At 34.8% G+C, this 22,236-nt stretch overlaps 3 protein-coding genes and 1 pseudogene across 4 annotated transcripts; 3 read left to right on the top strand and 1 right to left on the bottom strand.

Moving 5' to 3' along the window:
* Window positions 1-1,982: 1,982 nt before the first annotated feature.
* Window positions 1,983-7,716, top strand: LOC132186460 (probable protein phosphatase 2C 38). 2 transcript variants are annotated; one of them, XM_059600438.1, is made up of 5 exons: window positions 1,983-2,387; window positions 2,998-3,489; window positions 4,648-5,015; window positions 6,472-6,708; window positions 7,191-7,716. In XM_059600438.1, the coding sequence occupies exons 2-5, from the start codon at window positions 3,165-3,167 to the stop codon at window positions 7,413-7,415; spliced, it is 1,155 nt and encodes a 384-aa protein (XP_059456421.1). In that variant the 5' UTR covers window positions 1,983-2,387; window positions 2,998-3,164; the 3' UTR covers window positions 7,416-7,716. The 2 variants fall into 2 exon arrangements, with proteins under 2 accessions (XP_059456421.1, XP_059456420.1); XM_059600437.1 differs by having other exon boundaries at window positions 4,633-5,015.
* A 3,186-nt stretch (window positions 7,717-10,902) lies between these two features.
* On the top strand, window positions 10,903-14,882 carry LOC132186461 (glutathione S-transferase L3-like). Its single transcript, XM_059600439.1, has 10 exons — window positions 10,903-11,145; window positions 11,260-11,334; window positions 11,531-11,591; window positions 12,328-12,414; window positions 12,744-12,842; window positions 12,922-13,021; window positions 13,095-13,171; window positions 13,549-13,656; window positions 14,416-14,496; window positions 14,609-14,882. Exons 1-10 carry the CDS (start codon window positions 10,946-10,948, stop codon window positions 14,618-14,620), a joined length of 900 nt encoding a protein of 299 aa, XP_059456422.1. The 5' UTR covers window positions 10,903-10,945; the 3' UTR covers window positions 14,621-14,882.
* A 973-nt stretch (window positions 14,883-15,855) lies between these two features.
* LOC132188423 (red chlorophyll catabolite reductase-like) lies at window positions 15,856-17,058 on the bottom strand (annotated as a pseudogene).
* Window positions 17,059-21,481: 4,423 nt separating this feature from the next.
* LOC132188067 (uncharacterized) lies at window positions 21,482-22,225 on the top strand. Its single transcript, XM_059602477.1, has 3 exons — window positions 21,482-21,719; window positions 21,834-21,908; window positions 22,105-22,225. Exons 1-3 carry the CDS (start codon window positions 21,520-21,522, stop codon window positions 22,223-22,225), a joined length of 396 nt encoding a protein of 131 aa, XP_059458460.1. The 5' UTR covers window positions 21,482-21,519.
* Window positions 22,226-22,236: the final 11 nt, after the last annotated feature.

Raw genomic sequence — 22,236 nt, 5'->3', positions numbered from 1 at the left:
ATGTAATACTAGCCCAGTGCGGTTTAATCGCTTGTCCGAATTTACCTCTTATAGAAATCGTGTTTAAAGGCGTAAAAAATGATCTCCTTGAGTTGCATTTAAATGAAGAGACGGAGAAGTGGAGAACCATTATGCATGAACGGCCTCTTAAGCGGAGAAATGTTAGGGGCTTTTTTTATTTTCTTAAAGTTGATGTAGCTTTTAAAATTACCATTAACTTCTAGATGAATCATACTTAAATTTTAATCTAATAGTGATTTTGAAAGCCACATCAACTTTAGAATGATCAAAATAAAATAAAAAGATGGTCTTTAATATTACTTTCTAAATCTTGGTCCGTGATCGAGCCTAAAGAGGCCTAAAAAAATGTATATATGACTAGGCTTATTGTCCATCAAAACTTTGTTTTCCGTTTTTTGGCCCGTTGTTGACTCTGGCTTGTTATCGGCCTTTTCGAATTTTGGCCCGTTGTTGGCCCTTCTTATTTTTGGCTTATTATCACCCTTTTTGGATTTTTGTTTGTTGTCAGCCATGCATTTAGTAGTCACTAACGCCGCAACATGTTGCCGTTGTTGGCCGCCAGCCAACTTTGTCTCCTTTGGTGGTGTTTGCAGTCAGTCTTCACCACCAACCTCTATTTATTAGCTATCGTTTACGACTCATTCCCAGCCTCCGCCACCGTCGTGGCTACTACACCAAAAAAAAAAAAAAAAAATTAAATTAAAATTTTTTAAAATAAAATCCTTTGGTTATGTTTTTCAAATTCAAGCTTCCAGAATCTTTCACCTTGAGTTAAGGAATGATGTTATAATGTGTTTTGAATATATTATGATATTTATATTTCCTAGTATATTTTGATTTATGTTTTCTTGTATAAGTCGATTTAGATTTACTTGTATAGATCGACTTATTTAATTATAAATAGAGACCTATGTACTGTAAACAATCAAGTAAATGAGAGTACAATATAGCCTTATGAGTCATTCAGAGTAGTGGACGTAGGTGTCTAATACCAAGCCAATCGTAAATTATGTGTTCTTTTCTCTCTATTGCTTTTGTTGTTATTTATGTATTTTAGTTTTTTCTCACAAACTTTAACATTGTATCAAAGTTCATCATATTTGAACATTCAATATGCAGCCTCTAGTGTGGTTGCAGAAACATCAAGTTAATGTGTGGTTTCCAAATGTTGGGCAAAACATAATGAGTAAGGTTAAAACTATATTTATCTCGTAACTATTCCACAACATCTGACATAGCAGTCTCAACTAATTATTATATATTTTTTTGTTAGTAATGTTATAAATCATATTTTTATTTTACACTATCATAACAATCCTAATAAATCCATGAATCGGTTAGTGTTAAAAAATAAAATTGGTTAGATCTGTCATGTTAACATTGTATAATGAATAAAAATATAATAAAAAATTTAAATTAAACATATTTAAAGAAAATAATATAATATTAAAAAATTATATGATTAGAATGAGCCTCTATTTATCGAGTGTAGATAGCATACTCTTCTTTTCTTTTTCTTTTTTTAAACAATGGTTGGCCCTTAAGAGTTAGTTGAATTTGTAACGTTATCGGTACGTGATAAAATGTAATATTTACACCATTACTCGAACATAATTTATAAAAGTAATGTTAGAAATTTTATTTTTATTTCATAACTATCTGATGCAAAGTTTCACTTAAATTTTAGATCAGTTCTTTCTTATTTATTTTTTAAATTCAAAGATAAATTAAGACTATCAAGTTAGTATTATATAATAATGATTAAATAAAAATATAATTTATAGCATTATTCTAATTTATTGTACGTGTGCCGACTTATGGGTGAGGCCTGGGATTGAGTCACCCATGACGTTTGTCACGTTTCCCGTTTCCCACGAAAAAAAAAATGTACAGAAAAGAAAACTGAGAAAATATAAAAGAAAACTTTTACTATATAAAGGGGAGGGAAAGATGAGCAAAGGCTGCCTAAAATGGTGGTTTGTTGGAGGTCAAAGTCAAAACCCCAGGCAATAAATTAGAAAACCAAAACTGAAAATCCAACCCAAAAGCCAAAAGCCCATAGGAGAGGCACCTATGGTGGATTTCAAACCGAGGGAATTTGTTGAATAGCCTCTCTTTAAAAGAAACAAAATAAGAAAGAAAGAGAGAAACTAGAACCAGAAACAGCTGCATATAATCTCTGCCTCCCCTCCCTCTCCGTCTCTCTAGATCTACCCCTTTATACGTTCTGACAACATTTTTGTCTGTGTCAGAACATTCCAAATCTACCTTATTGATGATCAGATAAATGGGTTCTTTTCAGCTAAGGCTATAATTCAAAAGTTATACACAAAGGGGTAGAATATTCCTCAAAGCATAGATTCAAGGTATGTTTAGAAGTTCCTGTGTTTTCAATTCTGTGCATAATTGTACAATTCTTGTCTTATGATTAATGTTTTGTCATTTCATCACATACCCGTGAACTTGTTTGATCTTCTATTGCTGAAAGACTAATGTTTTAACATTTTGATCATTGTGGTAAGCTCAAACCGTTCAATTTCTGAGAATATCCCTTTCTTTGTTAATAGCTTCCGAATTGATACTACTTGCATTTTGTTCTTTCTTGCAAATTTATGTAGAACATTTTCCGTTCCTACCAATCAATTTTTTTGCTCTTTTTTTTTTTGGGGTAAGTTTTTGCTCATATTTTGCTACATGTACATAATTGATTATTCCTGCATTTCTGTTTTTCTTATACACTATCGTGTAGTTTTTGTGGACGCCCATTGTTTCGATTGATCTTCTATACCTGTACAGGCTGGTGGTGCCTGCAATTTGCTTTTTTGTCTCAAAATCGTATCGTGCACACGATAAAATTTTATTGTTTCTTGAATACCTGCATGGCATGATGTTGTCTACCATCTGATTTTTGTCTCAAATTCATATTCCGTTTATGCACACACCCATTAAATTTTTTAATGCTTTACACCTTTGCAGATTAATGGTGTCTGCATTCATCAATGAGTATCTGATTTCCAGTACATGTAACTTACTTTTTGGAATTGAGGGGAAATTAGAGCAGAAACTCGGGTTCAACCTTGTTCTTGATAATAGTTTGATGAATAATTTGATTGTTGGGTCATTTGGGTGAGAATATGTAAGGGATGGTATCAACTTCATTGATGAAGATTGTGTCACCCTGTTGGAAACCTTCTGTTGAGGGTGAAAACTCCAGTAATCGCGGTGACGTGAGTGGTCGGGTTGATGGTTTGTTGTGGTACAAGGATTCAGGACAGCATGTGAATGGAGATTTTTCAATGGCAGTAATTCAAGCAAACAATCTGTTGGAAGACCATAGCCAACTTGAATCAGGGTCAATGAGTTCGCTTGAATCAGGTCCTCATGGAACATTTGTTGGAGTTTACGATGGACATGGAGGTCCGGAAGCTGCCCGTTTTATAAATGATCACCTATTTAACAATATCAAGAGTAAGTTGTTCTTCCATATCACACATCATCCGAGTTTGTGCAATTTATTATTATGTCGGCTTGATGGTTATTTTATTTGTGGGCAGTTCCTCCTATGCAAATGTGGCTAATTAGTAGTTCTGTTATCTTTTGATCTTTATGCACTTGGGGAATTCAATATATTCATGGATTTTGATGGTCATGATTTTGCAGTCATACTGATATTCAGTGCATAGCAGAGCAAAATGGCATCGGCAAATAATGTTTTGGTGCTTCAGTCCCATGTCTGCTGCATGCCAGTCATGTAGTTGCTTGGATATTGAAGATTCTTTTGATTTTTCCCACTCTAGCACTCTCTTCAAAACGTGTTAATGACATGTTTGATTATCTTAAGAGTATTTAAAGTTAGAATAGAGGACCACTTTCAGTAGACTGCATGATAAGACTTAGCATCAATTAGTGAAGTTGGAGCTCTGTAGTTTAAGATTCTTTAAACAGTGATGGTCTATTTTGATTGTAAAGTTCCCATCTCAATGTCAGATTCAGGATTGGAATTGGTTGCCATTGGTGATAAACCAGAAAAGTGAAAGTCATGGAAATTATTTTCTAATAGGTTGGAACCGAGGAAGAATCAAGAATAAATTAGGTGTTGTAATCTAAAGCTTCTCAAGGAAAAGGAAGCATGTGTTGTTTTATGGACTTATTGGTCACATTTTTTGAGTTCTCTAATAATATGAAATCCATTCGAATTCCAGGGACAATTAAAGGAAACAGGCTTAAGTTAATGCAATAAAAGTGGGTTACTAAGAATTATGACATTGGATGCATCAATTTCCTATGAGTGGAGAATTTGCTTTTAATTCCTAACTTGTTTCCATGATTATAGGTTGCAATTTATTAGTTGTAAGAATTCAGAAAAATGCAAAGTTTTCAAAATATGTAGTGCTAATGCGACTGACAATTAAGTAAAGGTTTTCATGGATGATAGCACCTAGAAAACAATAATTTTCTCTATGTTAAGATATGGACAATGATCTAGTTTTACATTCCCTCTCTCTCTCTCCCCAATTTTTTAAAATTTTAATTAAATCCAATGCATATGTTTACCTCTTTTTTTCTTTTTTCTTTTTTCTGAGCTAATGCATATGTTTACTGACTTGACAGCTATTCGTGCTGCAGAGTTCACATCAGAGAATCAAGGAATGTCAGCAGATGTTATCAACAAAGCATTCTTGGCAACTGAAGAGGAATTCCTCTCTCTAGTAAAGAAGCAATGGCTAAGGAAGCCACAAATTGCTTCTGTTGGTTCATGTTGTTTAGTAGGCATAATATGCTCCGGACTGCTTTACATTGCAAATGCAGGAGATTCTCGGGTGGTTTTGGGAAGACAGGAGAAGGCCGTTAAAGTGGCTAAAGCTGTTCAGTTATCGTCTGAGCACAATGCAAGTGTGGAATCTGTGAGGGAGGAATTGCATTCGCTGCATCCCGATGATCCCCAGATTGTGGTTTTAAAGCACAAGGTTTGGCGTGTGAAGGGTCTGATACAGGTGATTTCTTGAGGAGTATTTGATTTTTTCCACTTTTATTCTTTATCTTTTCCTGAATAACCCTTTATTTTATATGCTTTTTAAGTCATTGTGTGACCCTCTAAATGTATGAGATTCCTATTTCGACATGTGTGTGATTTGTCAAGGATATGCTATTGGATTAAACAGAAATATTAAATATATGCATTGGCTTACAATTATTTATGGTTTTACTATGTCCATTTAGTTCTTTAGATTTACTCTTTATATCCCTAATGATCCTTTGAGATGCTATATCTCTTCCCACTAGAGAGGTGATAGTGGATTGGGTTAATAAGGTAACAGATCCCACCCAATGGGGATGTGTTTGGAAATTAGATAATTGGGACAACACAGGTTTGGGTTTAAGATTCTAAACCATGTTGGGTTTCATGCTGGTTCATATTTACATGAGAAATGCTACACAAACTCCCAAGTACTACTCCTTAATGTAGCAGTTGTCACGTCAGCTTTCTACTACAACTTTTTTTAATCCCATCTGCTTACTTTATTTTTGCAACTACCACATTAGGGAATAAGCACTTGGGAGTGTGGGGTTAGGAGTTCGTGTAACATTTCTCTATTTGCATTAGAAATATTAGTTTTATGCTGTTGTACATGGGATTTGAATGCAGATGCTGGAAATATATGTTGATCTTTACATATTATCTGATAACCTGTCATGTCCTGCCCAGATGGGATTGATTTCATATAGATTAATTTGGGTTAGGGATGGGTTGAAGATGATTTACTGAATCCTAAGTCAGGTTCAGGGCTGGGTTGGGTCAGGGCAACCTTGAACCTGGTAGGGGTTGGGTTGGGCTGCCATGTCCCAAATCTGCCCCACCCCAACCCCCCCCCCGGGCACCCACGTTATTTTCCCAACCCTATTATTATTTTCTTTTTTTTGATTGTCACTAAATGTTTCTCAAATGGTTATTCTCACGTGGACGCATACGGTGCATCTATGATCTTATTTTCAGTCATTCTTGTATACTCCCTGTGTTAAAAAAAGAAAAAAGAAATTTAGTCATTCTTTGCTCATGGTTTATCAAACTTTCAGTTGGGCTCCCTTGTTCACTGAATAAGTTTAGGTGTTGAATTAAAAAGAAAAAATGGTTTACAGAAAAAAGTTGGAATTTTATATGGAAATAAAATATGAGTGAGTGTGGAGAATCTAAGTATTCACTTCAGCTTGACCAATAACACATATTTTAGAATATTAATTGTGTATGTGACCATTTTAGAACTTCTACTGGTTCTAGTTTAGAATAATTTACAGTTTTTGGGTTCTTAAGTGACGTGCAAAATGAGCATTCTACATTTCGAAAATCAGAAAGTTTTATGGATGATTCTTGCTCAGGAAATCAGCATGGTCCTTACACAAGTATCGCCCAGATAGAGAATTACTGTATTGACAGTTTTGACATTCTTGCAGGTTTCAAGATCCATTGGCGATGCCTATTTGAAGAAGGCAGAGTTCAATAGAGAGCCTTTATTGTCGAAGTTTAGACTGCCAGGAACCTTCCACAAGCCAATTCTTAAAGCTGAGCCTGCAATATCAGTGCAGAAACTCTACCCTGAAGATCAGTTTCTTATATTTGCATCGGATGGCCTATGGGAGCACCTAAGCAATCAGGAGGCAGTTGACATCGTCCAGAGCTGTCCACGTAATGTATGATTCCTACTTATTGTTTGTTTCTTTTGTATTTACGTTGGACACTTTTCTAACTGACTTTGGGAAAGGATGACATTGATGATATCTTAAGGTACCTTATTTCTTTCATTGAGTTATAAGAACAGGTAGCCTGTTTCCTTCCCTTTTTTTGTTTTTTTGTTTTGAATAAGTTGAAGGTAAAAGTATAGTTCTTACATGTGCAACGAACTAGAAACTTTCACTGCACAATTGCAAATAACTAGAGATTCTCTTGCAACCTCCAAGAAGCTTATTTGTTCTTTGAAGCAGCCGCGGCTGACTTTTTCCAATAACTTAAATAGTGAAATTGCTTATATTCATTTTATTGGAGCATGGTGGAGAGGCCTTTTTCTATTTGTATGGTGTTATTAGTTAGAAGTATTGTGTAACTAGTTACTTAGAAGTCATTTTTTGTTGAAGTTGCTGCCGGATGAATATAAACATTTCCTATATTTTTGCAGGGCATTGCAAGGAAACTTGTCAAAGCTGCACTTTGTGAAGCAGCAAAGAAAAGAGAAATGAGATACTTAGACTTGAAGAAGATTGATCGAGGGGTGAGGAGACATTTTCATGATGACATTACAGTTATAGTTTTGTTTCTTGATTCCCATCTGATCAGTCGCAGCTCCTGGCATGGACCACTACTTTCAATCAGGGGAGGTGGCGGTATCTTTGCCAACACCTAGTTTAAGAGGTTCTGAATATCTATCCTTGAACCCTATTTTCTTCAATTGTATCGAGAAACATTCTTTTTATTTTACCCTTCAAAGAGAGAAGTTACAGAAAATTCTTTTTTTATTTTATTTTATTTTTCCTAATGTGTAGTGATGCTTCACAGAAACATTTTCCCGTAAAGCCATAAGAAATCTCACCATAAATGTTAGAGTTAATGGCTAGACAGGGGAATGCCTTGGGAAATATCTTCTGTAGGAATTGTCTGGTGATTGATTGACAAAAACAACTTAACAATAGCTATGGTTTTTGCTCTGATTGCCTAATAACATGTCTAATATTATCACGGAATGTGAGACTTAAGCATATGGATAACATTCAGTTTTACATTGTCTAGTTGCCTTTGTTTGGTAGCTGTTAACAGGTTATTAGGAATATTGAAATTGAAGGCAACTCAAGAACAAGAATATTTGTTGATTTTTGAGTGATGCTAGACGACGCAGATCAAGTAATCAAGATGTGTTCGTGATCCAACTACCTTATACTTGGAGTTGCAACTTGTACAATTTCAAATATCTGCAATTGCTTTGTGCAGAAGCTTAAACCATCCCTTTTCAAAAATAGTGATGTATGTTCTGTTGCTTTCGGATTTTCTTTTTCCCCTCTTCATGGGTCTCTGCCATTTGTTTTGTGTATAGAAACATCATGGTTTGCCTATGTGTGCAAATTAGTGAAAGCTAGGGTTTGATGTAAATTATCACTTTGTATGTTTGTACCTGTCAAGGTGCAACCTAGTGGTCAGAGGGCGGGCTTGGGATGAGCTTTAGATTTGGACATTCTGAGTTTGATTCCGCACTAAGAGTTCCCTTAGATTACCTGATATACGGTTTTCAGGGGTAAGTCTGAAGGGTCTAGCCTTAGTAAATTTCCACGTCATTAAAAAAGAAAGTATCACTTTGTTTGCACCCTTGATTGAGCAATGTTAGCAAGTCTGTCACTACAGGTCTATTGTGGTAGTTGAGCCTAGGCTTCACTACTCAATCAGGACAAGAAGTTTAGCAGGTTATTGGTGTTGTGAGTTTAGTAGGTTATTGTTGTTAAAATCTAATAAGAGGTAATATTTAGTTAAATACTTGCGAGGACCTTAATGATGCATAAAACATCTGTTTTAAATGTGTTGTGTATCTCTGGAAAACCCACCTATAAAGCTTTTGAGCCTGTGTCTATAATGAGTGCTTGCCCAATAAGTCGAAAGTTGTATAAGCACATTTTTCTTTCAAATTGGGTCGAAAGAAATTTTTTTAATTTGACCCGATAAATTAACATTTGTCCTTAAAAGATTAATTTTTCACGTGCAAATTTAAAGTGATTCTTGATATGGTATCTTTTCTTAAAGTGTTTGTTCAATAAATGAGCTGACTATAAATTATGCTCGATCGTTAAACATGACATACTTGTATAAACTCCTGTGCTTTGTGACTTTCTCAATGCAAAGCAATGCAGGGAATTCAAGCTCATAATGCTCAAAAGGGAAGCAATCAAATACACTGCTATTTGAATGACAGAATAGACTAATATATCACTTTTTATGATATGATATAATTTCAAACTGAAAAAACATGATTAACAAACAAGAAAGGAATTTGTTATTGACTACAACTGGTCGACTCACTTTCCTATAGCCAGTGAGATCCAAGTCAAGCCTAAAGGGTTTTTAATCAACCATCAACCTTTCCTATCCCTTGCCCCATATCCTACCACCATGATGGAATGGAGTGGTACTTGGTACCCTCCATCATGGACCATATGAAATAGATTTTCTCAATTTTAAGCCAAGTATATAGATGTTACAATTGTAATGATGCATACGTTATCACCTTATTTAATATTTTAAATTATGAGGTGCCATATTGAATACAATTAGTTGCAATAAAACAAAAAATTTGACCGTAAAACATTTGAGCGAGTATGAATAATCAAGCAATTGGAGAGAAAATTCAACTATCAGCACTAATCAATACATAGCTCTCATTGTCATGAACGACATACTAAAATTTCTAAGAACGGACTTCAAACCATCATCCAATCTTTGACATAAATAATTATGTGAAACCATTCTTTTTTTCTTTTTTTTTTTAAATGGTTGTACTTTTCGAGAGTGATATTTTTTTCTATTGCTACTCAAGTCACTCGCTTTTGGTAGTAAAAAATGATGGGCAGCTATTGCCCATTTGTTTTTCTACCCACATAGGTTGGTCACTTGGTCCTATACATAGGAGGAGAACCCAACATAAACTTATGTGGTTTCAAAATAAACATATAATTCTAGAATTTAATAAGCTCTTTAACCCTGTCTTTATAAAGTTAGTTTCTAAGAGTAAGTTCTACTTAAAAATTGTATCATTTATAGACGCAACTTGTCAAATATAAGATCAAATGGGTTCAACTTTACAGTCGAGTCATAAAGAGGGCAACTTATAGCACAAGCGCTAAGCTATAATAATTTCTTAAATACCTTAAAAGCTTTGGATTAAAATGTCTTGGTACTATATATGAATAAACATAATGTTAAATTATTGAATACTAATAAGTGAATTGAGTCGTCAAAACAAAAAAAAACTATCACCAAATCAATATGACAATGTCGATCGAATAAACCGCCTTGAACGTCGGTTACAAAATGCAACAGTATGTTTCAATCTTAAAGATCCCTCGCTGACTTGAGCTCTAATTGAAATTTCAAATTTGTATCATTTTATAAAGTGTTTACATGAATTTATAATTCAATGATTTATTTATTACAAGTCAAACTAGAGGTCCATAAGTATCATCAACTTTCCTAAAAGGGTAAGTATATTATAAATCCCCGAGTCAACATGCCAAAACTATAAAACCCTCAATTATTTTTTTCTTCGAATTTGTACTCCCTTGGTCAATTGAAAATGCAACAAAATCCCTACCATTAGATTTTTTCCCAAAGGTTTAACGAGCATCATTCCCATTGAAACACATCGTTTTGTCACATCAGCATTTTAATTTTTCATTAATTTAATTTAAAAATTAAATCTAAAACAAAAAATGAAGGCAGCCACCCCCAACCCCTATGGGGTGGCTTGGGCCACCCTGGGGGTTAGGGGTGGCTTTCCGGACACCCCTTCAATTTTTTTTTTTAATAAATTAAATTAATAAAAAAATTAATATGCTGATGTGATAAAATGGTGAGTTTCAATGGGAATAATGTCCGTTAAACTTTTGGGAAAAAATCTAACGGTAAGAATTTTGTTGCATTTTCGATTGACCAAGGGAGTAAAAATTCAAAGAAAAAGAAAAAAAATCTGAGAAATTTTACAGTTTTTGACGTGTTTGATTCATGAATTTATAATATATTTACCCTTCCTAAAATTTAATGAACTATCATTAAGGTTGTTGTCATTGGGCATTGACAAACCGAATGGCAGTTATGGCTAAAAGTTAGGTGCGCAGGTTAAAGGAACAAACATCTTTAGTGAGCCTAAGATTAACCATCAAACTTACCCCAAAAAGAATGGCCAGTTTGGAAGTGACCTATTCTTCCTCAAGCCTCAGTTCTCCTTCATTCCCCTTTTCCCAGCTCATATCATTCTCCAAAAAAGTGACACTCGTTAGATTCCCTAACGCCGTCGTTTCTCCTCCAAAGCTTAAACTTCAAGCATTTGGGAAAACCAGAGCCACAGCCACAGTGCATTCTGCTAAGCAAGCTGCTGGGTCAGTTGTAATAGAGATGTTCTGTTTGGTTGCCGTGAAAATAGAATTCAAGAAAAAGAAAAAAGAAAAATGGGTTTTACTTGCTGAACTCTCTCTCGATCTTTGTCTATGCAGAATTGTGAAAGAGGTCCTTCCACCAGCGCTTGATTCTACTTCAGAACCACCTCCATTTTTTGATGGAACTACAAGGTTGGATTCTTGTCTGCTTCAGTTATTGCACCTGTAGTGATCTTCTGGGCCTTCATTTAGTTGCAATATATGTGTTTGATTCAACTCCCGTTTGAACCCATTAATTGAGCTTTTTCTTTTGGAAAATTTCTTTTTCCTAAAGATTCTTTCTTTCTGAATCTGACCATGACAAGTTATGCATTTTCATACATTGAAGGTTATATATATCATACACGTGCCCGTACGCGCAGCGCGTGTGGATCACCCGGAATTGTAAGGTTGTATTCAAGTTTCTTCGTGATCTGGGTTATTGTAGTTGTGTGCGTTATAATATTAATTTAATGAAGAAATTTACTATTTCCCATTGATTTATTGGTTTAAATTTATAGAATAAACGGTGATTTGGGGTCCGTTTGGAATTACGGATTTACGGTTTTAATAAGTACGATTTTAAATTTTGCCTCTTTTTTTTTTTTAAAAAAAAATCACATGTGATTGGTAAAACATGTTAAAAAATCAAATATTTGTTATGTGAAATCGTAATTTTTGTTTAAATTTGCGTTTTTTTTCTTCTTCAAATAAGCACTTCCTAGCCTACTTACAGAAATCGCAGATTTTTTTTTTCTTCCTATTTTATATTAAGTGCTTTTTAAATCGCAATGTCAAACACATTACGTTTTGCAATATATTTTTAAAAAGCAGAAGTCGCAATTTCAAACGTACACATAACTATGAGCAAAGTACATTTTTGTTATTCACCCAATAAAAAAGTTTATCTATTTTTCAATTGTCGTTTTGCTTGTTAGAACATGAAAAGCTCGTCTCAACTAAAGCCAACAGAAGCAAGCATAGTTGGTTGGGGGCTTTTGTTCCCTAAAGTCCCAAAAAGATACTGAAGCAAATCATATTTGGAACATGTCTAAGGGGCAATTAATTTGCAATATGTCCCATCTAAGCTTATTGTAGAACTTATTCTTCTGTTTTAATTTGGTGTCCAATAATATGGTGGAGCAGGGATTACAAGGCCAGATAAAATTGGTTCCTCTTGATCGGCAGAACAGGCCTGATTGGTACGGGGAGAAAATCAATCCCACTAATAAGGTGAACTATATATAATTGCTACATTTTCTTCAGCTACTTGGATGTTATGTGAAAACTTAGTTCCATCTTGCTTTGAATGTTAGGTAAAACAGTCAAATGATTTCACTTCATGGAATTCCTACATGCTTCCTCCAAATAATATTTCTCTGAGCGATCACATATACTGCATTGTTAAGCTAGAGCTAGTTAAGAACAGAACAGTGTCTGAAGTTGGTAGTAAAGACAAACTGATGGCTAAAGAAGAAACCTGTGGATGCTGTGTGCAATTTAGTGCTGTTTGTTTTTCTTTTTTTCTTTTCTGCTGCTCTATATGTGAAGTTCTTGAGCAGGTGCCATCATTGGAACACAAAAACGAAGTCAAAGGAGAGAGTCTTGATTTGATCAAATATATTGATAATCACTTCGAAGGGCCTTCACTTTTCCCTGATGTAAGATTTGGAGAAAAACTCTGATACTCGTTTTTTAAGCACCACATTTTATAAAGATTCCTTATACCCTGAACTGCAGGATCCTGCCAAGAAAGAATTTGCAGAAGTGTTGCTGTCCTATACCGACATGTTCAACGAGGCTGTGTTTTCTTCCTTCAAAGTAGATGGAAGTGAAGCAGGTGACTTGAATGGCAGCTTAATGTTCTTAATCTACAAATGCCTATATAACACTATAGTCGTAAACTGCATCAGGTGCTGCATTTGATTACATCGAAACGGCTCTTTCCAAGTTTGAAGATGGACCTTTTTTCCTCGATCAGTTCAGTCTGGTAAGAGAAATCTTTTTGCTATAGCAATTAAATCTGCTTTCTTCCATTTACTGTTTCAAGTCTTAGTATTATATGTTAAAACATCACTTATCTCAAACATTTAAGCTGAGAAGAAATGATAAATTTAATAATTCAATTAATATTCTAGCACTTCTCCTTAAATGTGGGCTCAAACTCTTACTTAATAATTGAGACTCAACAAAAGAAATATTTATCTGAAAATAGGAATGAATTGACTGAGACAAGATTCAAATTTAAGACTTCTGCTATGATACCATGTCCCATGTAAAGCTATCCCAGTTTACCAGTGCGGGAAACATTTTTGTTGCATATTATGGATAGGTGATATCAATTACACTTTATTTTGTAATCTTCAGGTGGATATAGCTTATGCTCCATTTATTGAAAGATTTCAGCCCTTCTTATTGGATGTAAAGAAGTACGACATCACAGAGGACAGGCCTAAACTAGCAGCTTGGATTGAGGTACAATAAAACTGATACTGACCATGCCTATCTGATTCTGTTTCTTTTTCAGTAGGATGTCTTTAGCCTCTTTGCTCTCATAAGCTTCAATAAATCTTGGGTGTTGACAAGCTGAAAGCTTTTTAAGCTCCATGAGTCAATCTCCCCCCACCTCATGAGCTCATGAGCTCAACCATGGATGTCATGTTTTGGCTTAAAAATTCTTCAAATTTTCTGATGTTTCTCAACCTGTTTCTATTAACATCACTAAAGATTAGTATATACTAATTACTTGTGCAATAGGGCATTGGAGGTGAGATATTGTAATGACTAGAGAAAGCGCTAGTCAAATCTACGCTATCACTCTAAAATAATTAGTCAAGTTATAATTGGAGTTTTCTAAAATCACTTATAAAGTTCAGTATCACTTAGTAGTAAAGTAGCAGCATGAGAATTAACACCAATGAACACTTTATAACACACTCTTGGCAGAAAGAAGTATTTCAGATATTTGGAATATTTTGTTGAATAAAATTGTAAATAGGAAAAACAAAACAAAACAAAAGTTATAAATAGGCATGACGTTGCGTGTTTTAAGTGGTTTCTCATATCAATCACGAAAAAAAATTACTTAAAACACATTAAATCAGTTAGTGTAACATGAGTATGATAAATAAGTGTAAAGAATAGCATTTCATGATCTAATATCTCTCTATGTATTTAAAGGGACAAATGAAATATGAAGCTGATATAGTCTGTCGTTTTATTAATATTTTGTAGGAGATGGACAAAAATGAGGCCTACAAACAAACTCGACGTGAACCAAAGGAGCTGGTGGAAATTTACAAGAAACGTTTCTTGGTATTCCCTCCTTTCCACAGTACTAATTAAATTCTCTAAAGTCCGTTGCCTACAGTATGACTTGATGAAAGGCTGCTAATTGCTTCTCCTGAACCATTTCTTGTTTCTGCAGGCACAACTCTGAAATCTGTCTCAAATTACTGAGTTCTAGAACTTCCCATCGTTCTAGAAATGGCATTAAATTTATCGTCTTTGTGCTTTTGAGTTGCTACTGTAGGACATGTTTGGTAGTTATCTTGGCTTTGAAGCCCTGAAAGTTGACTTGGAAGACCTACGAGGAATAAGACTCGATTTAAGAAAAATGTTTCAGCTTTTATTACAAATTTTGTACAAATTTAAGTGACAGATATTTAATAAAAATAAGTGTCACGTGATTGTCATGCGGCCATATGTATTTTAGTGCCTAAGATAGTGGTGGCCGAAAATACCAACTTTGTCTATTAAATTGATATCGTAGCATTTTTAAAGTAATGGCGGCCAAGATATACATCATGCCACATAATTGAAACAGGGTCATGTGAGACACATTTACATCTCGTACCATACGTCCAATTTCTAATAGAACACGAAGGGCTGAACTCATTTCCTTGACTAAAACACTAATCCATCTTGTAAATAGAGCGGCTCGAAATAGGCTCGGGTTCGGTTTGATCGTTTTTCTTACACTGTTATTTGAGTGACAAAATATTGACTAATATATGATTACTTATGATATGATATAATTTCAAACCAAAAAAGCATGATTAACAAACAAGAAAGGAGTTTGTTATTGACAACAACTCGTCAATTCACTCTCCTATAAAATCCTTGGAAAGTTGAATTTTCAGAGTTGAAATTCAGAAACTGCAGCAGTAAAATTCCTATAGGTTTTTTTTAATTGATTTCTGTGTCTTAGAAATCAATTAAAGAAACCTATGCACCAGTCACTTCATATAGAAAAACCAATATGCACCAGTCACTTCCTATAGAAAAACCAAAACAAAAGTGCTGATGCACTTGATCAAGGAGGCCGTCTGCAAACGAAAGACTAAGCAAGCACAAAGGACCTCGCCGACGGGCTATTTTTTAGGAGAGAGATATGTGGCTAACGCTTTGTACTCCCAAACAAAGGAACAGTGTGTGGAGTTGGAATGACATGGAATTAAAGATTTCTCATAACCAAAATGAGGCCATGTGGTTATAGAAAAGAACACAAGTTTGACTTGCTAATTTAATTAGTTTTAGTAAATGGTTTGTCAATCATACACTCTTAATCTTTTTTATCAAAATTTAAAATTGTTGTAAATGTTATAGTAGTCATTCATTTCCCTTAATTCTAATAGATAAACTTTGACATGCAAAAGAGAGAAAAAGAGGGCGTTTCTAAAGAAATAAAAAGTGCGGTTTTTTACCCTTTTCTTTGAGGTTAACAATCACATTATTTACATTAATTCTCACATTGTAATACACACAACAAACTAGCTTTTCATGCAGTAAAAAACTCTCGTACGGATCCCAACACTCGCTCTGCTACTTCAGGCCCAAACAGCCTCGGCAGGCTCGAGCCCAGATCAATCTCAATAGTCTTGCTCTTAACCAACCCATCCCTCTTTTCCAAATAACCTCTCTCAGTCTCTCCCACTTCTCTCTGCCCACAAGCACATTGATCCAACCAGATTCCTAGCACTTCCTTTGCAATGGGATCGATATGATCTTTTATGACCTCCTCCATTTGTCCTTGTCCGTTGGCCTCCGTCTCAATACAAACTGTAATGGCCGTCGGAGACACTAGGGAACGTATGTAAAGGGATGAAGAGACATAGGGTCGAACCTCAGGGATTTTCTCAAGTGTTTGCCGATGTCTGTCAAGCTGGGTGTCTTCGTAAAATGTGCAAAGGTAGTCTGGGGAGAGAACAAGGTCATTTCGAGGAGGCAAGTCAAGAATGAGAATTAAGGATGTTGGGCTGCTCTGAATGAGCTCAAAAAGGAAATTTGGTGCATCGGTTGAAGGGTTCATATAGGCTGATAGGCTTGTTATGTTCAGTGCTCCTCCCGTTGGTAGCTCACAGTGTATCCAGCTACCCAATATAAAATCAATCTGATTCACAGCTAAATGTTTAGACCAAAAAAGCAAATTAAACCAATTAAATTAGCAGTCGAGGGGAAATCAATTGGGAGGGCTTGTCGCCAAATCTGATGTGGAGCGTAGCAGAGCCGGTCCCACTCTGGTTCTGGTAGTATTGTACATCCGGCGGTAGAGTACAAGGAAGGAGCTTCGAGTCAAGGCGGTTCTCCACCGTTGATACAAGATCAACCATCAGGTTTTTGTGTGGGGTCGAGACATACGGGAACGCCTTGAACTTTGTTCTCCCCTCGTTGTTGTACGGATCCATTTGAGCCACTAATGAGGAAGAGCAGGAGATCTGAGACCTCAATGACCTTGTTGATGACGAAAAAGCAGGAAGTGGAGAAGAACAGTGTGGCGGGTGTAGCAAGTGGTCGACGGTGACAGTCATTCGTCCCTCTCACTCAGATATCTATCCATATAAACTATGAGAACTACAAATATTTTTGAATATTTTTAGTTCTTTGTCTTATAAGTTTTTACGAGGCCAATAGACCTATATATAAGGTTTTTATATATAGGTCCCATGAAAAAAAAAAAAAAAAATCCTATTATAGTTTACGAGCTTGAAACCCGAATGAAAAAAAAAATAATAATAATAATTAGTGAATGCATAAATTATAAGAAGAAAAAGGGAATGTCAGAGTAAAGGAAAAAATTTAACACTCGGAGTAGGGCTAGAATATAATCATAAAAAATAAATAGAATCATATATCAAAATTCTATTCAAAAAAGAGAAATGAGTTAAATTAGAGAAAAAAAAATTCAAGAAACCGAAAGTTGGGAATGATTATAGAAACTCAAGTAAAGATTAAAAATATAATATTTTTGAATTTCTATATAATCATAATGAAAAGTTTCTTACCAATAGAACCTTTTCCAAAACCGCCCACTCCCGAAACTGCTTTTGTCGGTGTGATTTCACTTTCAATTTTTTTCTGCAACATGATTAAAGAAAAAGAAATTAATATTACCTTCATAAATCAAAGCAACGTAGAAGAAGAATAACCGCTCGAGAAATTAATTCCTATTCTTTCCTACGTATACAAGCCTCAGGGTCAAATAAGAAAATTAAAATGATCAACATCCAACCACCTCTTAATACTTTTTTTTTTGATAGGTAAAAAGTAAGTCCAACCACCTCTTAATACTAATTTAGATATGAATTATATCAATAAAAACAGATTCGCTTTGATAGCCTAATTCATCTGCATGCTCTGTCAACCAAACTTCATTGACAAACATGATTAATACTTCATTGACAAACACGATTAATAACCCTAAGAGTTATTCCCCAACAACACGTAACTTTGACGCATGAAATATAACAGAGAGACAATAAAACTTATGCGTTTCGTAGTCGGTGGAAGAGAGGGAAGATGGATTTTGACAGCTAATGGCTAGACAGGGGAATGCCTTGGGAAATATCTTCTGTAGGAATTGTCTGGTGATTGATTGACAAAAACAACTTAACAATAGCTATGGTTTTTGCTCTGATTGCCTAATAACATGTCTAATATTATCACGGAATGTGAGACTTAAGCATATGGATAACATTCAGTTTTACATTGTCTAGTTGCCTTTGTTTGGTAGCTGTTAACAGGTTATTAGGAATATTGAAATTGAAGGCAACTCAAGAACAAGAATATTTGTTGATTTTTGAGTGATGCTAGACGACGCAGATCAAGTAATCAAGATGTGTTCGTGATCCAACTACCTTATACTTGGAGTTGCAACTTGTACAATTTCAAATATCTGCAATTGCTTTGTGCAGAAGCTTAAACCATCCCTTTTCAAAAATAGTGATGTATGTTCTGTTGCTTTCGGATTTTCTTTTTCCCCTCTTCATGGGTCTCTGCCATTTGTTTTGTGTATAGAAACATCATGGTTTGCCTATGTGTGCAAATTAGTGAAAGCTAGGGTTTGATGTAAATTATCACTTTGTATGTTTGTACCTGTCAAGGTGCAACCTAGTGGTCAGAGGGCGGGCTTGGGATGAGCTTTAGATTTGGACATTCTGAGTTTGATTCCGCACTAAGAGTTCCCTTAGATTACCTGATATACGGTTTTCAGGGGTAAGTCTGAAGGGTCTAGCCTTAGTAAATTTCCACGTCATTAAAAAAGAAAGTATCACTTTGTTTGCACCCTTGATTGAGCAATGTTAGCAAGTCTGTCACTACAGGTCTATTGTGGTAGTTGAGCCTAGGCTTCACTACTCAATCAGGACAAGAAGTTTAGCAGGTTATTGGTGTTGTGAGTTTAGTAGGTTATTGTTGTTAAAATCTAATAAGAGGTAATATTTAGTTAAATACTTGCGAGGACCTTAATGATGCATAAAACATCTGTTTTAAATGTGTTGTGTATCTCTGGAAAACCCACCTATAAAGCTTTTGAGCCTGTGTCTATAATGAGTGCTTGCCCAATAAGTCGAAAGTTGTATAAGCACATTTTTCTTTCAAATTGGGTCGAAAGAAATTTTTTTAATTTGACCTGTTAAATTGACATTTGTCCTTAAAAGATTCATTTTTCACGTGCAAATTTAAAGTGATTCTTGATATGGTATCTTTTCTTAGAGTGTTTGTTCAATAAATGAGCTGACTATAAATTATGCTCGATCGTTAGACATGACATACTTGTATAAACTCCTGTGCTTTGTGACTTTCTCAATGCAAAGCAATGTAGGGAGTTCAAGCTCATAATGCTCAAAAGGGAAGCAATCAAATACACTGCGATTTGAATGACAGAATAGACTAATATATCACTTTTTATGATATGATATAATTTCAAACTGAAAAAACATGATTAACAAACAAGAAAGGAATTTGTTATTGACTACAACTGGTCGACTCACTTTCCTGTAACCAGTGGGGTGAAGATAGAGCCGGCAAATTTCTTCTTTTTTTTTTTTAATTAAAATATTAAAAAAAAAAAATTGCTGCCTGGCGTTCTGAGCACGCGCGTACTCTGAATCAGAGCTCATAACTAGTGAGCTCCCAGTCAAGCCTAAAGGGTTTTTAATCAACCATCAACCTTTCCTATCCCTTGCCCCATATCCTACCACCATGATGGAATGGTACTTGGTACCCTCCATCATGGACCATAAAATAGATTTTCTCAATTTTAAGCCAAATATATAGATGTTACAATTGTAATGATGCATACGTTATCACCTTATTTAATATTTTAAATTATGAGGTGCCATATTTAAATGATGTGACATATTGAATACAATTAGTTGCAATAAAACAAAAAATTTGACCGTAAAACTTTTGAGTGCGTATGAATAATCAAGCAATTGGAGAGAAAATTCAACAATCGGCAATAATCAATACATAGCTCTCATTATCATGAACAACATACTAAAATTTCTAAGAATGGACTTCAAATGATCATCCAATCTTTGACATAAATAATTATGTGAAACCATTTTTTTTTTTTTTTTTTTTGAAAAAATGGTTGTACTTTTCGAGAGTGATATTTTTTTCTATTGCTACTCAAGTCACTCGCTTTTGGTAGTAAAAAATGATGGGCAGCTATTGCCCATTTGTTTTTCTACCCACATAGGTTGGTCCTATACATAGGACGAGAACCCAACATAAAATCATAAATTTATGTGGTTTTAAAATAAACATATAATTCTAGAATTTAATAAGCTCTTTAACCCTCTCTTTATAAAGTCAATTTTTAAGAGTAAGTTCTACTTAAAAATTGTATCATTTATAGACGCAACTTGTCGAATATAAGATCAAATGGGTTCAACTTTACAGTCGAGTCATAAAGAGGGCAACTTATAGCACAAGCGCGAAGCTATAATAATTTCTTTAATACCTTAAAAACTCTAGATTAAAGTGTCTTGGTACTATATATGAATAAACATAATGTTAAATTATTGAATACTAATAAGTGAATTGAGTCGTCAAAACAAAAAAAACTACCACCAAATCAATATGACAATGTCGATCGAATAGACTGCCTTGAACGTCGGCTACAAAATGCAATAGTCTGTTTCAATCTTAAAGATCCCTCTCTGACTTGAGCTCTAATTGAAATTTTAAATTTGTATTATTGTATAAAGCGTTCACATGAATTTATAATTCAATGATTTATTTATTACAAGTCAAACCAGAGGTCCATAAGTATCATCAACTTTCCTAAAAGGGTAAATATATTATAAATTCATGAGTCAACATGCTAAAATTATAAAATCCCTCAATTATTTTTTTCTTCGAATTTTTACTTCCTTGGTCAATCGAAAATGCAACAAAATCCCTACCATTAGATTTTTTTTCCAAAGGTTTAACGGACGTCATTCCCATTAAAACGCATCTTTTTGTCACATGAGCATATTAATTTTTTATTAATTTAATTTAGAAATTAAATCTAAAACAAAAAAATGAAGGGATGGCCGAAAAGCCACCCCAGGGAGTTAGGAGTGGCTGGAAGCCACCACATAAGGGTTGGGGGTGGCTTTCCGGCCACCCCAAGGGGTTAGGGGCGACTTTCTGGGTACCCTTTAAATTTTTTTTTAATAAATTAAATTAATAAAAAATTAATATGTTGACATGGCAAAATGGCGAATTTCAATGGGAATAACGCCCGTTAAACTTTTGGGAAAAAATCTAACGGTAAGAATTTTGTTGCATTTTTGATTGACCAAGGATGTAAAAATTCAAAATTCAAAAAAAAAAAAAAAAAACAAAAACAAAAAACTCTTGGAAATTTTACAATTTTTGACGGGTTCGCACATTAATTTATAATATATTTACCCACCCTAAAATTTAATGAACTATCATTAAGGTTGTTGTCTTTGGGCATTGACAAACCGAATGGCTGTTATGGCTAAAAGTTAGGTGCGCAGGTTAAAGGAACAAACATCTTTAGTGAGCCTAAGATTAACCAACAAACTTACCCCAAAAAGAATGGCCAGTTTGAAAGTGACCTATTCTTCCTCAAGCCTCAGTTCTCCTTCATTCCCTTTTTCCCAGCTCATATCATTCTCCAAAAAAGTGACACTCGTTAGATTCCCTGACGCCGTCGTTTCTCCTCCGAAGCTTAAACTTCAAGCATTTGGGAAAACCAGAGCCACAGCCACAGTGCATTCTGCTCAAAAAGCTGCTGGGTAAGTTGTAATAGAGATGTTCTATTTGGTTGCCGTGAAAATAGAATTCAAGAAAATGAAAAAAGAAAAATGGGTTTTACTTGCTGAACTCTGTCTCGATCTTTGTCTATGCAGAATTGTGAAAGAGGTCCTTCCACCAGCGCTTGATTCTACTTCAGAACCACCTCCATTTTTTGATGGAACTACAAGGTTGGATTCTTGTCTGCTTCAGTTATTGCACCTGTAGTGATCTTTTGGGCCTTCATTTAGTTACAATATATGTGTTTGATTCAACTCCCGTTTGAACCCATTAATTGAGCTTTTTCTTTTGGGAAATTTCTTTTTCCTAAAGATTCTTTCTTTCTGAATCTGACCATGACAAGTTATGCATTTTCATACATTGAAGGTTATATATATCATACACGTGCCCGTACGCGCAGCGCGTGTGGATCACCCGGAATTGTAAGGTTGTTTACAAATTTCTTGTGATCTGGGTTATTGTAGTTGTGTACTTGTGTGCGTTATAATATTAATTTAA

The sequence above is a fragment of the Corylus avellana genome, chromosome ca7, assembly GCF_901000735.1.
Source record: "Corylus avellana chromosome ca7, CavTom2PMs-1.0".
In the NCBI taxonomy this organism is placed as follows: domain Eukaryota; kingdom Viridiplantae; phylum Streptophyta; class Magnoliopsida; order Fagales; family Betulaceae; genus Corylus; species Corylus avellana.
The sequence above is the reverse complement of the archived record's forward strand: the minus strand, read 5'-3'. Positions and strand labels throughout refer to the sequence as shown.